Source organism: Canis lupus, chromosome 7 (assembly GCF_003254725.2).
Source record: "Canis lupus dingo isolate Sandy chromosome 7, ASM325472v2, whole genome shotgun sequence".
NCBI classification, from domain to species: Eukaryota; Metazoa; Chordata; class Mammalia; order Carnivora; family Canidae; genus Canis; species Canis lupus.
In genome coordinates this window covers 63,695,122-63,711,611 of record NC_064249.1, presented here as the reverse complement: position 1 = coordinate 63,711,611, position 16,490 = coordinate 63,695,122, and the positions used below count along the sequence as shown (strand labels likewise).

The following is a 16,490-nucleotide window of genomic DNA, read 5'->3' as shown; positions in this document are numbered from 1 at the left end:
TTGAATTTGAGAAGGAATTTTTTTTTAAATAACAAATTTTTCCCCTGAATTTTGTTTAGACAGAATATTGGTGAAAGCATTCTTTATCTATGGGTGGAGAAAATAAGAGATGTTCTAATACAAAAATCTCAGATGACAGAACCAGGTAGGATTGAAAAATATTACTAATGTTCTTTTAACTTGATAGTAACTAAATTTCCATGTAGATATTCTAAATAAAATTTTTAATGAAAATATATTCTGTTTTATGGTTTATATGTGATATTTTACAAGTTTCTCTGGAAAGTTCACTTATTCATGTAATTATGGTTATTTCTTTCTATATGGTTTTAGCCTCTGGTTTTTGCGTCATACCCTTACAGAAGTAGATTTTATGATTAAAGAACTTGGGTCTAAAGTTCTACTTTCTTTGGCTATTAAGGTAACATGAACCGTGTAACATTCTTCATGAATTATTGGAGTGCATAAATTAGACATTAGCTTCAAATGAGTGAAGTGTTTATAGAAAAAGAACTTTGGAACATACACTGAAGTGATATGTAGGATATAAAAATTTACTTTGAAAATGTAGTTTTAAATTGAGATGTAATTGACATACCATAATTATTCATCCTTTAAAAATGTTTAATTCAGTTATTTTTAGTATATTCCAAAGCTGTACACCACTACTACTATCTAATTTCAAGATATTTGAAAATCAATATTTTGCCCTATTATTCTTTTATTGAATCATTATATGACAATGTGGAAATTTCTAATATTTCATTGTTACCTCTAATGGAATTATTTTCAGTCTGGGAAAGAGATTTTTTAAAAACAAACTATTTAGGACTCCCTTAGCAAAATCAGTATACATTTAAAGTTGATAGTAGGATATACTTTTTCGGAGCACTTTACTATTTTACTATAGAAGCAGTTTTTTTACTGCTTCCATTAATATCTGAGAGATAAATGGTATGAAGGTGTTCTGTCCATGTGTCAATCTTTTTTGAAGTATTTTCCTTAACTTTCATGATCCATGTTCTGATTTGGTAGCATTTCAGAACATCAGTTGGAAAAGTGGTCTCAAAACAATTGATTTTTGCCAATCTACCATTCTGGAGTGTAGGATAATTGCAAAAATGTCATGTATACCAGTAGAAATTTAGGACTCCAAAAAATTTGGGATCACTCAACTCTCAGGAAATTTTTTAAATTATAGATCTTAAAAATGACATTTTTCCCTTTTCCATCTATTATCCACAATATACTTTATCCACTCTTCAAATCTTAAAGAGTTATTGATTTTTGTTGTACAATTTATAATTTTTACTTTTTAGAAATTTCACTTGGAATTTTTCTTATTAGATCTGTTTTTGTAGACTTCATACTAAAATGGAAGGATTTGTGGTTCTGAAAAACTAATACAGCTACAAGCTAGTGATGAAGATATCTCATGAGAATTTTCCATTCCAGGACACCCACTGGATACCTAATTTATTTTCATTTTACTGTTAATCTTCAGTACAAATTTATTACTTCATTGTTATTTTTCTACTATAGAAATATTAAATTTTAAAGTGATTAAATACAACTATTTACAATTTTTAAAAAATTCTAAACTGATTTTAGACTTACAGAAAAGTTGCAAAAATAGTACAAAGAACTCTTTTATAGCCCTCCTTTGCTTCCCTTAGTAACACCTTACATAACCACAGTATAATTACCAAGAATAGGAAACTAACATTGGTATAATATTAACCAAACTAAAGAGCTTATTTGACTTTCACTTATTTTTCCACTAATGTCCTTTCTGCTTTTATAGGATGCTGTCCAGGATTCTACATTGCATTTTGCTGTTATTTCTCCTTACTCTCTTCTAGTCTATAAATAGTTTCTCAGTCTTTCCTTGACTTTTATGACTTCTTATGACCTGACACTTGGGAAGAGTACTGATTATTTTGTGGAATATCCCTCAGTTTGGGTCTATCCATTGTTTTCTCGCAACTGCAGTGGGATTAGGCATTTTGGCAAGAATACCACAAAAATGGTATTGTGTCCTTACAGTGCATATATTAAGGAACTTGTGGTATCAATATGCTTTATTATTAGTGATGTTTACCTTGATTCTTTGGTTAAGGTGGTATCTCCCACACGTCTCCAGTGTAAAGTTACAGTACTAATCAGGGCTCTCCAGAGAATCGAAAGGGTGTGTGTGTGTGTGTGTGTGTGTGTGTGTGTATTTATAAAGACAGAGAAGGAGAGATACATACAAAAAAAGGGAGGGAGAGGTTAGGAAGAGAAGGAGAGAGAGATTGATTTATTTTAAGGAATTGGCTCATGAGTTTGTAGAGGCTGGCTGGCAAATCCAAAATCAGCAAGATAGTTTGGCAGGCTGGAGAGCAGGGAAGAATTAATGCTGCAGCTCCTGTCTGAAGGCTGGCTCCCTGCTGGCTCCCTACTGGCTCCCTACTGGCTCCCTACTCCCTGCAGAGTAGTATAACTGCTCTGGAGCAGTTGGTCCTTCTATTGAGACCTTAACTGGATGAGGCTCTCTCACATTGTGGAGGGCAGTCTGCTCTACTCAAAGTTAACTGATTTGAATGTGAATTTTACCCAAGAAATACCTTTCCAGAAACATTTAGAATAGTGTTTGACCAAATAAATATCTGGGTACTATGGGCTAGCTAAGTTGACATATAAAATTAACCATGATAGTTATTATCTTTCCTTTTGTGGTTGATAAGGACATGGAGGGAGATAAATTGAGGCTATACTATAATATCCTAGTCCTTAAAGCGTCACACACTAATTTTAGTGTCCATTAGTATGTCTTGTCAGCAATGTTTATTACTGTGGTGTTTGCCTAATGATTCACATTTTCTTCTTCTTCATTGAATTGGAATTCTTTTGTGAGGAAGAGTTGTCTCTTCTTTATTTTTTGCTTATTTATTTATATCAGTATGAACTCATGTATATTATTTTATTCCATGGAGTAAAATTCCATACTATCATTATTTTGTTGCTCAAAATTATTCTAGGTTTTGCCTTTAGGAGCTCTTTCAGGTAACTCCTGTGTTTTGTTTTTTTTTTTTATAAGCTCACCTCTCCTTTTTTTTTTTTTTTTTTTTGAAACATTTCTTTACTCTCTGGAATCATAAGGAGTTCCAGGCTCATCTTTTCTTTTCCTTGCTCCAACCTTGGAATCAACTACTTCTCATAAAAGTCCTGGTTCCTTCTATTGAAGAATGGTGTTTAGAGACCAAGACCAACAAGTTTTTAAGTGGAATTCCTTATTCTCCTCAGAGTTCACTGATAATATCTCATATACAAATAGGCCCCAATGTAAAGAAGAAAACTGAAGAGGAAGATGTAGACTGTGAAGATGATCTTATTTTAGCGTGTCAACCAGAAATTCCTGCGAAAGCATTGGATTTTGGTATCACTGAAAATCGAACAGGTATAATGTTACTAATTAATCTCTTTTGAAGATAGTGAGATAGCAGTATTATGTATTAATTTTGAAATGATATAGAAATGTAGTAAACTCTCACATGTTAAGAAATAGTTATTAGTTTGCAGAGAATTGAGTTATTTTTTTCATGCCTGCTGGCCATTTTGGTGTTTGGCCATGTTTGGTCTGTCAGAACAGTGAGGAAAAAATAGCAATTTCTTCACGCCTCACCTTTTTTTTCTTTTTGGATGACTTTTTAGAGTTTTGAATTAATGATGGGAGAAACTGAAACTAAGAATATATGTGTTAATGTTTTCAATTCACATCCTGTTTTTATATTTTATATTTGTATTTTGAAATCCTCAGCTGTCTCTTGATATCTCAGAGTTAAATTTTTGTCCGTGCTCACAAATATAAATATAAATATAATGATTGAAAATACAACCACTGAATTAAACCTAGTAAAATGCCTTTAAGATTTTAGTTTTTGCTGGGGCACCTGTGTGGCTCAGTTGGTTAACCATCTGCCTTTATTTATTTATTTATATTTTATTTATTTATTCATGAGAGACACAGAGAGAGGCAGAGACATAGGCAGAGGGAGAAGTAGGCTCCCGGACCCCAGGATCATGCTCTGGGCCAAAGACAGATGCTCAACCACTGAGCCACCCAGGTGTCCCAAGCACCTGCCTTTAGATTAAGTTAAATTAAATTAACTATATTTAAAAAAAGATTTCAATTTTTGCTTAAGCAAATGTGTTCTATAATCTAGTAGTTCTCAGCTTGTGAATAGATTGATGTGATAAATCAGCTCTATGTTGCGATCAGAAAGTATCTTCCATTTTAGTATCTTAAAATTTTGAATAGTAGTGTCCATTTTCTCAAGTCTTTTACAAAACCATGATATACCAGAAAGAACATTCATTCTTTTTGAAGGTAAAGAGTTTCCTATGTATTATATAATAGCTTTTTATTTTAATTAATTCATTTTTTATTTTTTTAAAGATGTTACTTATTTATTTGAGAGAGAGAGTACATGAACAGGGGTAGGGGTAGGGGAAGAAACAGACTCCCCATGGAGCAGGGAGCTCAATGCAGGGCTCGATCCCAGTACCCTGAGATGGTGACCTGAGCTGAAGGCAGATAATTAACAGACTGAGCCACCCAAGCACCCTATCTGTCTGTCTGTCTATCTATCTATCTATCATTTATTTTTTAAGAATTTTAATTTAATTAATTTATTTAAGAGAGAGCATGCGCATGTGAGCAGGGGGAAGGGCAGAGGAGAGGGATGCGGGAGTTTATCTCAGAACCGTGAGGTCATGACCTGAGCCCATCAGACACTTAACTGGCTAAGCTACCCAGGCCCCCTGACACTGTAGTCTTTAAGCAGTACTATGAAGTTTTAAAGTTCTTGCATAATATTTCAGGACTAGTACAAGGGGATACATAGGAAGAGAAAGAGTGAGCAAGAAGACCCAGGACCCCCACCTCTGCTTCAGTCTCACATTTTATTCCTTTATATATTTGTGGATTTGGCATGTGATTTCTTTTGGGAAACAGGATCCACTATTAAAAGAAAAAGAGTGAATATCATAGTCACAATCAATAGTATCTGATTCCTATTGACCTCAGTACTGCCCTAGTACAGTGGTCAGTTCATTCAAGAAGAGGAAACTCTTAGGAGAAAGGCAAAAGTCCTGCATAATCCTGGTTTCTTGTCCTAATCCTGCCATAAACCAGTGAAGTAAGTTTTGACAATTTGTTTAAAGCTGTCCAGAAATATTTTTATATCTGTTAGTTGAAATAGTTCATTAATTGTAAGGCAAGCTGACTTGGTAAGATTCAACAGATCGGTGAATAGAAGTAGGAAACAATTTTAATTCTTTATTCTGAATAACTTTAGATCCTAAATGGAGCAGATGTAGCAGCCAGATGTTTGCTAAGTTTCTCAACAGAGAGAAGAGTAAATTAGTGTCTTAAACTTGTTTAAGAGGCAAAGTAACTCGAAATCATGATACTCCTTGGAATACCAATTTGGTATATCATTAGTATATTCAATCCTATGAAGTAGGAACAGTTTTATTTAGAAGAAGATACTACCTTTCAGCTATACAAAATAAAGTCTTAGGTTTCCCACCCTAGAAGTCCATCAACAGAATGGATAAATAAATTGTGGTATATTAGCAGCTGACAATCTTTTTGGTCTCAGGATCTTTTATACTCTTCAAATTTAGTTATTGTACAGTTTATACTACTGTAACAGCTCAGGGTTTCAGTCCCAACCTACTACTGGGTGACCTTGGCAGGTGAAAATCCTTTCTAAATCAAGTAGTTTAATCTTATTTACAGTCTGTTTGGAAACTTTTTGCTTAAAATTATAATTTAATTTTAATAGACAACTACTAATGGCTGTTTGGGTTGATTTGTCATATAATTGATGTCTCTTTCCCACCCTCCACCCACACCATCGTCAATTTTTCAGTGTTCAAATGTATGAATTTTAAAGATAAAAGTAATATAATTCTTTAAATTTATAGAAATAGAAGAATTACCTCCGATTGATCATGGCATTCCTATTACAGACCGAAGAAGTACTTTTCAGGCGCACTTGGCTCCAGTAGTTTGCCCCAAACAGGTAGTTATTATGTCCAGCTCACTTTGATGTTGGTTTACCAAAGTAATTCAAGTAAATGGTTTTACAATAATATCCTTATGTTGTGTTTAATTTTCACGTGAGATGAAAATATTTGCTTATTTTCCTACCCCCAAATTACTATGAATTGTGGAAGATTTGTTTTGTTTCTATTTGTCAACTGCTTTCAAAATTGTGTCTAAATTCTAATTAGGGCTTAATACCGTAATGGATTTACACACAAGAAATATCATTGGGTAGAAAATTATGCTGCTTAATAGCTTGTTAAAAAGAATTATTTGTCCTATTGTGTGGGAATTCTGCAAAACCAAGTGGGTTCCATTGATGCCCAGGAAGGGGACAGTGGACAGACTGGCTGACCTTCCCGACCTGAATTCTTTTTTCTTTATGCCTCCTGACCTTAGGTGACCTGGCTCCTACCCAAGGATATCAAATGGGAGACTTTTCAGTCACAAACTGTAGTAACCTATAAAGTTAAATTAACAAAAAAGTCTCGTTAATTTAGCATAGGTTTTAATCATTAGTCTCTTCCCTTTAGTCTCTGCAGCTCCTCTACTCTAAGCTCTCTTGAAGCCCTGACCTACAGAGATACAGACAGTTCTTTGTACCAGGCTGACCTTTTACTCTCTTCTGGTCTCTAGAAGAGGAAATTATTCTCTGCATCGACTTGTGGTCAACATAACAGCTTTTGGTGTAGGCTTCTGGCTCTTTCAGCAACCCTATTTTGTCCTGGGGTGTTGCCCATAATTTTGTTGCCAAGGTCCTCATTAGACATTCTGTTCTGAATCTGATCATCCTGGATCCTCTTTCTTTTTCTGATTATAGTCACTTGGACTTAGAGGATCATAACTTGTGAGAGCTAAAATTAATCTTACAGGTCATTGTGTACTTTACTGAGTAGGAATCTGAGAATCTGAAAGATTAAAAAATGATAAACACAAGATTGCATAGTTTCTGATTCAAATTGCTCTCCATGGCTATAGCTCAGTCTTCCCTACATCCAGGATTTCTTCCTTACCCTCTGCCAGTTACCTTTCTGAAAGTCTGGCCGTGTGTCACCGTCCCCCAGCCCCCAGTCTTTGCTTATTTCCAATGTCTACCAAAAAAACCCTAAACTCATTATATGAGGCCTTTTGGACCCTTGCTTTATCATTCCTGATACATTGTCTTTTGTCTTCTCATTCATACTCTAAATAGTTGGTATATAAAACTCTTGGTCACTTCCAGAACCTTTCTCTTTTATGTCCCTGGTAGGGTTACCAGATAAAATACAAGATACCTAATTAAATTGGAATTTCAAATAAACATTATTGTATGGGACATACTAATAATAAAAAAAAAATTGTGATTTATTTTTTTGAAATTTACCTAACTGAGCATCCTTTATGTTTTATTTGCTAAATCTGATAGATTTGCACATGAAGTTTCCTCTGAATGGAATGGCTTCTGCCACCCTTTTCTCCCCTTTTGATGCAAAAGAGATCACTACTGGTCTTTCAGGAGCTGGTTATGTTACCACTCCTATAAACCTTATAGGACTCCCAGAGAGTTTTGGTCTTACATTTGGAACATACCATTATTTTGTATCTGTCACAAAGGATACATAAATGTAGTAAATTTTCAGAGCTCGTTTTAAAAAATGGTCATATTTACATTTAAAATTCTTAACGTGGAGAAAAAAATTTCGTATATAAGTACCTTATTTTTTTAAAAAAGATTTTATTTATTTATTCATGAGAGACACACAGAGAGAGGCAGAGAAGAGACATAGGCAGAGGGAGAAGCAGGCTCCATGCAGGGAGCCCAATGTGGGACTCTATCCTAGGACTCCAGGATCACGCCCTGAGCCGAAGGCAGAGGCCCAACCCCTGAGCCCCCCAGGCATCCCATATAAGTACCTTAGACATGGTTAGTGCTCAAATACTTGTTCATATTTGGTGCTCAAAAACACTAGGTCTGGAGGCCAGCCTGACCACTCTCCATCAGCACTTCAGCTCTAGCTAGCTATAAGCCCCAGTAAAGCCTTGCCTGTGGCTTTGAAAGAGAAAAAAAAATATTTTTTTTACTCATTACTTACTTACTTTTTTTACTTTTATTACTTATTTACTCTTATTTGGTATAATATTTTTATACCAAATATTTTTATACTAATATTTTTATACTAAATAAGAGTACCAGTTTCTGCCCCTAAAATGAGGAGAAAACTTTGGAAATGGCTTTTTCAGAGTGTAGTAGATTCTTTAAATTACTATTTCAGAATAACAGTATTTATATCAATATGTTTTAAGATATTTTTCTAGCGTTTATTTATAGAACAAAGTATACATTAGTTTATTTATATTACTGCTGTTTTTAAGGTGAAAATGGTTCTTGCCAAATTGTATGAGAATAAGAAAATAGCTAGTGCCACCCACAACATCTATGCATACCGGTGAGTGATCACAATTTTAGGAATGTTCCATTTGTAAAAAATGGGGGAAAATGATGCATGATTTTTAGAGACCAACTATAATGTGGGTTCTTTTTTCCTTTATAAAACTAATGATCATATGTAGAATATTTGGAAGTGCAGAAAATAATAAAAGAGAATTGCTGGGGAAATCAGCCATTTTCTGCCATTAAATGTAACTGATAATAATTTGATATATTTTCATAATAAAGTGATACATTTTTTTTCTGTCTTCTATGCAGCGTTTATTTTTTCAATGCGCTACCCTAGTATCCCATTTCTTCCATGTTGTTAAAATTGCTTTATAAATAGTAGTGTAATGGTTGTGTAATGTTTCCTTGAGGCTCTCTACCATTTATTTAACCATTTACTTTTTGGTCAGTTTTTCATATTTTTCACTGTAGTGTAAAAATCATTCTATGAACACCTTTTGTATTCAGTTTAGATTACTAACTCAGAATAGGTTCTGGTTACTTCACATTCTTTTTTGAAATGAAATGAGGGTGTAATTTAAAAAGAAGAAAGAATAGATTCCTAGAAATAGAATTACCAAGAAGTTTGAACGTTTTTGAAGCTCTGGATACATACTGCCAAATTTTTTCTAGAGTTTTTCTTTTAAACCAATTTATGCTCCCATTAGCCATGAATTAAGTGTGCTGCTTTTACTATATGCCTTTTAGTTTTGAATACTAAGGTTTTATACAAATCTTTGGTTGTGCAGCTGTATCTTCAACAATTGATGGCTATGATGTTGATCTTAAGTTATTGTAAAGTTAGATAATATGCCAGATATTCTATTTCAGGCCCCAGATTTTTGGATTTTTAAGTACCCATGAGTATTTTTATAGTATTGCTTATTAATAGGTGATCAGTTGTCACCTCTCACAAATTTCAGCATAACTACATGTAGTTATGTAGCCCCTCCACTTCACTCCTTTATAGTTGACACTTGGGAATGAAAGAGCTGAGTTTGTCAGAATTGTGTGTCACTTAAGACTAAACAGGCACAAAGTGGAGGCTTGAAGGACCTCACTGGAAGTAAAATAAAGGACTTTTATTTGTTGCGTGGACTTTGTGTTGTGTATTTGAATGCTTAGGATCCTTTTAAGGTTGCTTCCTGCTTCTGGGGCTGTGTTCCTGCTCTGGAGTTATGGAGCACTCTTCAGCCTGCTGGCACACACAGCTGTGGGATACTGCATCATTGTCTACCCAGAAAAAGTGAAAATGTCCATGATGTTTCACTTTTTAAAAACCTAACAGTACTGATTTATGACTCAGACTTTCTTCATTGGTTCCATAGAATTATAGTCCTAATATAAACCAACTGCTGACTCCTTTTTGCCTTAAATTTGCCATATAAAATGTTGCTTAATAGTACTTTGTTTTCTTGGAATGAGGTCAACTCTAAATAATAACAGAGCCTCATCATAGCAGTTGAAGCAGTAAATATTTATTGAGTGAATGAATGGAAAGTTGGATTGAAGGATGAATGAGTCAATGAATATGATTGCTGTGATAAATATGAATATATAATAAATACATTAATGTGATTGCTATAATTGACTTAGGCTTGTAGATATGGTAGAACCTGGCTTGAGAGCCACAGCTGGAAAGATATTTTTCATGCGTTTGCCTCATCCTACATGGTGTCATTTGTAGGAGCCTAAGAAATCTAGATGACGTACTTTAACTGGCACTGTTTTCTTTTTATATTACACACTTAATTACCATGCTTATTCTGCTACAGTGTAGCCCTATGTTATTATTCCAAATGCTAACTTTTCTAGATAATTTGAATAGGTAAAAATACCATGATTTATTTCTGATACAACCAACCAACCAGGGGAAAAGTTATAGAGAAAATAAATCTTATAATTCTTAGAATAGGGAGAATAGAGAAAGGTTTGATGGCTAGAATAAGATATGAGGAAAGTATAAAATGTTCATTTATGTTGCTTTTATCACCTCCATTTTTTTAATGTACTTTTTGTCTCTTTTACTAGCTCTAAGGTTCTTTGAAGAAAGGAGTAAGCCACTTATTTCTTGTATATCATTTCAAGGTGCCTACTAGGTATAAGGTTTCTCTATACAGTAAATTCTCAAGCAATGTTTCTCAGTGACTACCGTCTATAACCTTATAGCTTTTCAAAGTTAAATGAAGTGTCAGATATATAATAGTAGCATTTCTGATTTAAAGGAGGCATCCTTGATTCCTGCCTTTCCCAAATACAGACAATGAATCATACCGGATAATGAATCATCAGTGGAAATATGTCTAATGTATATAGTTCAAGAAGAAATTTTTTTTTAAGAAATATGCTGATTTTGGACGTAAATTGATTGCAATAAGCATGAAGGTGTAACTCTTAGTGCAATATTTTCGGCTTTTATTTTTATTTATTTATTTTTTGGCTTTTAAAGTGTAACACTGTTCTATGTATTTCTAGAATATATTGTGAGGATAAACAGACCTTCTTACAGGACTGTGAGGATGATGGGGAGACAGCAGCTGGTGGGCGTCTTCTCCATCTCATGGAGGTAAGTATAAGTTAAACCCTGTTAGTCCTGTTTTCTGAGCCATAAAATTTTTCAGTGAAACAGAGCACCATATAAGAATAAGTAAATCAGTTAGGCTATATAACATGAAATAGATTTGTGTTAATTAGTAGTTAATTTTTAAACACTGATTGAGAAAGACTTAACCACGATATGGGGCAGAAAGCACAGGGTTAATAACAAGCACTGTGCTTTGAAGCTCTGTCAGTCATAGATGATAGATTATCTTCAGCTCTGGAAAAGCATCTCCTTTTTGTTTTTTGACAAGGTCCTCTCTGTTTCCTCTGTTCTGTGTCTGTGCACCTCCTGTTAGTTGGGTGTTATTGGACCATCTGGACAGACCCAATTGTTGCTTTTTAAAATTAAGTTGTCCATCTCATCACCTTATGTTCTGAGACATTTTCTTGCTTGTCTTCCAAGGTTTCCATTGAATTAAAAACATTTTTTTAGCAATCATGTATTTAAGTTTTAAGAATTCTTTCCTCTTGGGCACTTGGCTGGCTCAGTCAGAAAAGCCTGCAAGTCTTGATGTTAGGGTCATGGGTTCAAGCCCCATGTTGGATGTAGAGATTACTTAAATAAATAAACTTAAAAAAAAAAAGAAAAAAAGAGTTTGTCTCTATTTTTCCTTTTTTATAATATACTGTTTTGACTTTATGGATGTAATATCTTCTAAAATTTCTCAGAGTATGCTAATTAGATGTTCTCTCCCTTAAATTTTTCCTGGTTCATTTTAGTTTGTTTACCTTGTCCTTTCTCTTTCATGCTGCTGGATTTTCTTCATCTGTATGGTGGTGATTGATTGTCCATTAATTTTAAGAATGGATTTTTTTTTTCCTAAGATAGCTGTTATAGTTTCTTCTGTTACTGTATGTGGAGGTTTGTTTTCTAACCAGGCCGTTCCCTTGATAGGAAGGAACTCTGTGTGGTCAAGCTCTTAGAGTGGTGGGCTTCATGTTAAAGCAGCATTTGACAGATATCAGACTGAGGAAGACCTTGCTGATAGGCACCAGCAATTACTCATGCTGCCCCAGTTCTTTCCAGTGGTTTGTTCAGAAATAGGTTTTAGTTGTTGTTTGGCCTAGGGGCAAAAGGTTGCTTAAACTGAGCTATTTGGGTTGAATTAATGAAGAATTAGAACCCTACTTGCATGATCTCCCCTTTACTCTATCTGGTTGCTACAAAATGTGGGATTCAAAGACACTGTGAAGCAGTGTTTAATTTCTAAATTCACTTCTCATTCTAACATTTTATCACTGGAATGTTAGAAGTTTCATTCTGCTCACTCATGTGGTTCTGCCATTAAAGTCACAGAGAAATGTCATGTGCAGTTTTGTATATGAGTTATTTCATTCTTTAAAACTTGAAGTTATACATGTCTGTGTGTATCTAATTGTGCTTCTGAAAATAACAGATTTTGAATGTGAGAAATGTCATGGTGGTAGTATCACGCTGGTATGGAGGAATCCTACTAGGACCAGATCGCTTTAAACATATCAACAACTGTGCCAGAAATATACTAGTGGAGAGGAACTACACAAATTCACCGGTGAGTCCTTACTGAGATTATATAGAGATATTCTCACTGCTGCCTATGAGGAAAAAAAAAGAAAAAGAAAACCCAGGAATGAGTCAGAATGTTTGAGGGGTGCCTGAGTGGCTTAGTCTGTTAAGCATCTGCCTTTGGCTCAGGTCATGATCCCAGAATCCTGGGACCAAGCCCCACGTTGGGCTCCCTGCTCAGCAGGAAGCTTGCTTCTCCCTCTCCCTCTGCCCCTTCCCAATGCTTGTGTTCTTTCTCTCTCTCTAATAAATGAATAAAATCTTAAAAATGTTTGTGGTACATTAGAAAAATCTTTGAACTCGAAATTGTAGACTTAGTTTCTAATCACAACAATCTGACTGGCCAGTTAGTTATGTGACCTTGGGCAGATCACTTCATCTCTTTGAGCCTTAATTTCATAGATTCATACAGAGTTTTATAAAAACCTTAAAGACCAGTTAATTTTTACTCCCTAAAATTGAGGCCAGGAAAGGTTGTGTAGCTCATGCCACAGTCAACTAGATATTTTTTAAATGTGTATAAAATTCTAACATTCTCTGTTAGTGTCAGACACCTTCCCTCTCCCCTGGCATTAGGGTGCCTGCCTTTATACTTTGAATTCTTTTTTGTTTCATATTTTATAAGCATGTTTATTTTATTTAAAGTTTGCTACCTTCCTTTAGAAAGTGGGAATAGATTAAATAATACCGAAATTATTCAAGCATAAGTCTATTAGATAAATTATGTTGATTATTTTGGAAATGTTAAAATAGACTGTAAATGAAAGTGCCATGTAAAACAGAAAGATGATACATATAGAGGTAATTATGCTTTCATTCTTATACATATTATATGGTTAGACTAAAGGTTCCTAAGCCAGTATCTTCACATAAATGCAGAGACACTACATTGATTTATATCTTTTTTAGGAGGAATCATCTAAGGCTTTGGGAAAGAACAAAAAAGTAAGAAAAGACAAGAAGAGGAGTGAACATTAATACCTAAAATTGTATGCCAGGTTAAATTCCCTATCATTGTTCACAAATTCCACAGTCATCAAGGAATATTGTTCAGAGAAGATCCTGGACTGTTCAAGTCAGCCAACCATTGTGGACACCAGCATTATATTTTCTTCTTTGGTTATATCATCTGCCAAAAATAGAGAACTTCTGATACATTCATATGTATTTCAGGCTGATTCAGAAGAATTAATTTGAACTTAATTGCCACTTCATCTAATATGGGGATGGTAACAGTTGCCCAGGGCAGTACCTGAATTAACTGTCCATTTCAGTACGTGTCAAGTGCCTTTGTTAGGTGGGGAAGAAAGGTCTTGAGAGAAGTATAAATACCTGATACCTTGTCATTGGGATTCTTATTATGTTAAATGAATATTGCCTTTTACTGCTCTTTATGGCTTATTGGAATAGGAACTCATTGCAGATTGATCTTGGAGAGTTTCTTCTTGTGATTTTGGTTCACAGTAAGTCACCTTTCATTTTATAGTGTTCATTATTGAGTAATGATTAAGCAAAAATCAAGGAGTATCCATCTGCAGTTACATGCTGAAGTAATAATTTATCTGCCATATTTGTTAGCATAAGTGTTATGCTCCAGTTTCTGTTGCAAATTGGTGATTGTGAAATTTCAAAATGTGATTTTCTAGCCTCTACTTTTTTGTTTAATTCTTGTAAAGCAGTAGATATGGAGTGTCAGTAGTCTTCTCCTACCTGTGAAATATGTTAGTGTAATATTTTGTTTTTGGTTGGTTTTGTTTTTGTTTTTGTTTTTTTTTAACATCCTGGAAATCCCTTTCTTGTGATATTCATTGAAGAATTAGGACGACACTAGAAGCTCTGCTGCAGTTCACAAGTGTTTATGGAAGGGGATAGAGGTGGGAAAACCCCACTGGTATGGGGCCAGAGCACATCATCAGATAGTTATGTAAGTGTGATGCAGTATCTCATCTGCATTCCAGCTATCTTTCTCAACTCCGTGACTTTGTGGAGAAAAGGAACAAATGTTTTGGTTGGAAAAACAAAGTCCCTCTTTTTTTCTATTCTTACCAGATCTTCCTTTACATCAGTGTTTTATGTTCCTTCTTTCATCTGTAATATATGCCCTTACTTCTAGGCATCTAGATTATACACTTATCTTTGAAATACAACAGTAAGTTATAAACTGTTCCCCTTTAGACATGATTGCAAACTGTTATTGAAAGTTATTAATTATTTGCAGATTTGCCTAAGATTCTCTTCCAAAAGGAGGGAACAGAAGTTCAGAGGCAACTTGGAATGGTGCTTGCATCATGGAAAGCATCACAGAAGAGTGGACACAGATACTCTTTTCTGTTCCCTTGATGTCTTGCCTTTAAAAGACCCAACATCCTTATTTGGTGTTTTTAATAAAAACCTAGTAAATGGCTTTACACTAGAATGGATTCTGAGAAATAAAATCCAAGTCCTATTTGTTGTAAATATGTCTAATGTTGCCAATGATCAGGAGTCCTCAGAGGATATGTGAAGTGTATGTATTTACACACATAAATACTTAGATATATATATATAAATAAAAAACACTTACCTCAGATTCCATGAAAAGTTAAGTATGTCCTATGGTATTACCTGTTAAATGAGAAATTGAAGACCATCAATTAACATTAAAGTAATTTCACAATTTTGGCATGTCTAACTTTGTAAAAGAAGATATAAAACAGGAAGTATTTGGTGCTGCAGGAAAATTGAGTTAATTTTTCTACAACACCAAATTTGAATTTCTTTCTTGCTGTTTCATCTCATAGTTATTTAGGTCTTTATAAAAAACATTTATAACCGTGATCTCATTTTCCCTTATTTAAAAAAATCTTATTTTCGCTTTTTTCTACAAAATGATTAGCCACATTTTCCTGACTGAAGAAAACCTAATCTCCTTTGCCCAGAATCAGTTCGCTAGTAGGGAAAGATCCCAGAGTATCCAATTCTGGAATCTGAGTTGTTTACACTCAACCATTATGGACCCCAACTAATGAAAGCATCTTTTTCTCTATTTAAAATTTCTCTCTATTAGAGGGCTTTCAGATTCTCCAAACAATAATTTTCTATAGCCAGATCTATGCTGTGGCATATTTTATAGTATATTGTATTAGTTAAAAATATTCTTCATATGCCAGTATGTAAGAGCAAGTAGCATCTACTTTTTAAGTGGGAAAAGCAGTATGATTTGGAGGTATATATCATGAAACAGACTATTTGAAAGAAAAGAATTGTATCAAGCTAATCATACCCAAGAAAGAATACATGAAACGATACTGTTTGGAGGACAGGTGAAATTTACTGGGAAAATTGTATAATCACTTCTAATTCTACTATCTAGAGATAACCATTATTAACATTTGCTATGTACATCCTTCTATTTTTTTCCTATGCATGATTTTGTATATATGGCTATTTTTCTTTCCATAAAATGGTATTAAACTGTATATACTGTTTTGTATCCTGCATATTTCATATAGAAGTATATTGTTAACATTTTCCCATGTCAATAAATATTCTTCTATGGCTTAATTTCTTGTGGCTATATAGTATTCTATCTTTTGGGTATATCATAATATACTAGCTAGTCCCCACGTGTTTCCAGTTTTTAAGGCTTTTCAAATTTTTTGCTAAACCATAAAAAACTCATTTTGTGCAGATTTTTTGGTATTTATCTCTGATTATTTTCTTAGGAAAAATCCCTAGAAATGGATCCTGGTCAAACATTTATACATTCTAATAGCTTGATTGGTTTAGGCAAATTGATCTCTAGAAAAGGTTATACCTCTGTTAGCATTGCGTTAGAAGATATTTAGGATACA

At 34.1% G+C, this 16,490-nt stretch overlaps 1 protein-coding gene across 2 annotated transcripts in view; it reads left to right on the top strand.

Moving 5' to 3' along the window:
- IMPACT (impact RWD domain protein) overlaps positions 1-16,200 on the top strand; it is a 29,476-nt gene extending 13,276 nt beyond the window's left edge. Inside the window, exons 5-11 of one of the 2 annotated variants that reach the window (XM_025429280.3) lie at positions 60-145; positions 3,317-3,439; positions 6,019-6,071; positions 8,447-8,520; positions 10,986-11,076; positions 12,509-12,643; positions 13,567-16,200. In XM_025429280.3, coding sequence (XP_025285065.1) covers positions 60-145; positions 3,317-3,439; positions 6,019-6,071; positions 8,447-8,520; positions 10,986-11,076; positions 12,509-12,643; positions 13,567-13,635 — 631 coding nt within the window. In that variant the 3' untranslated portion in view covers positions 13,636-16,200. Of the gene's footprint in view, positions 1-59; positions 146-3,316; positions 3,440-5,973; positions 6,072-8,446; positions 8,521-10,985; positions 11,077-12,508; positions 12,644-13,566 lie in introns of both variants that reach the window. The other variant, XM_025429279.3, reaches the window with a different exon arrangement.
- Positions 16,201-16,490: the final 290 nt, after the last annotated feature.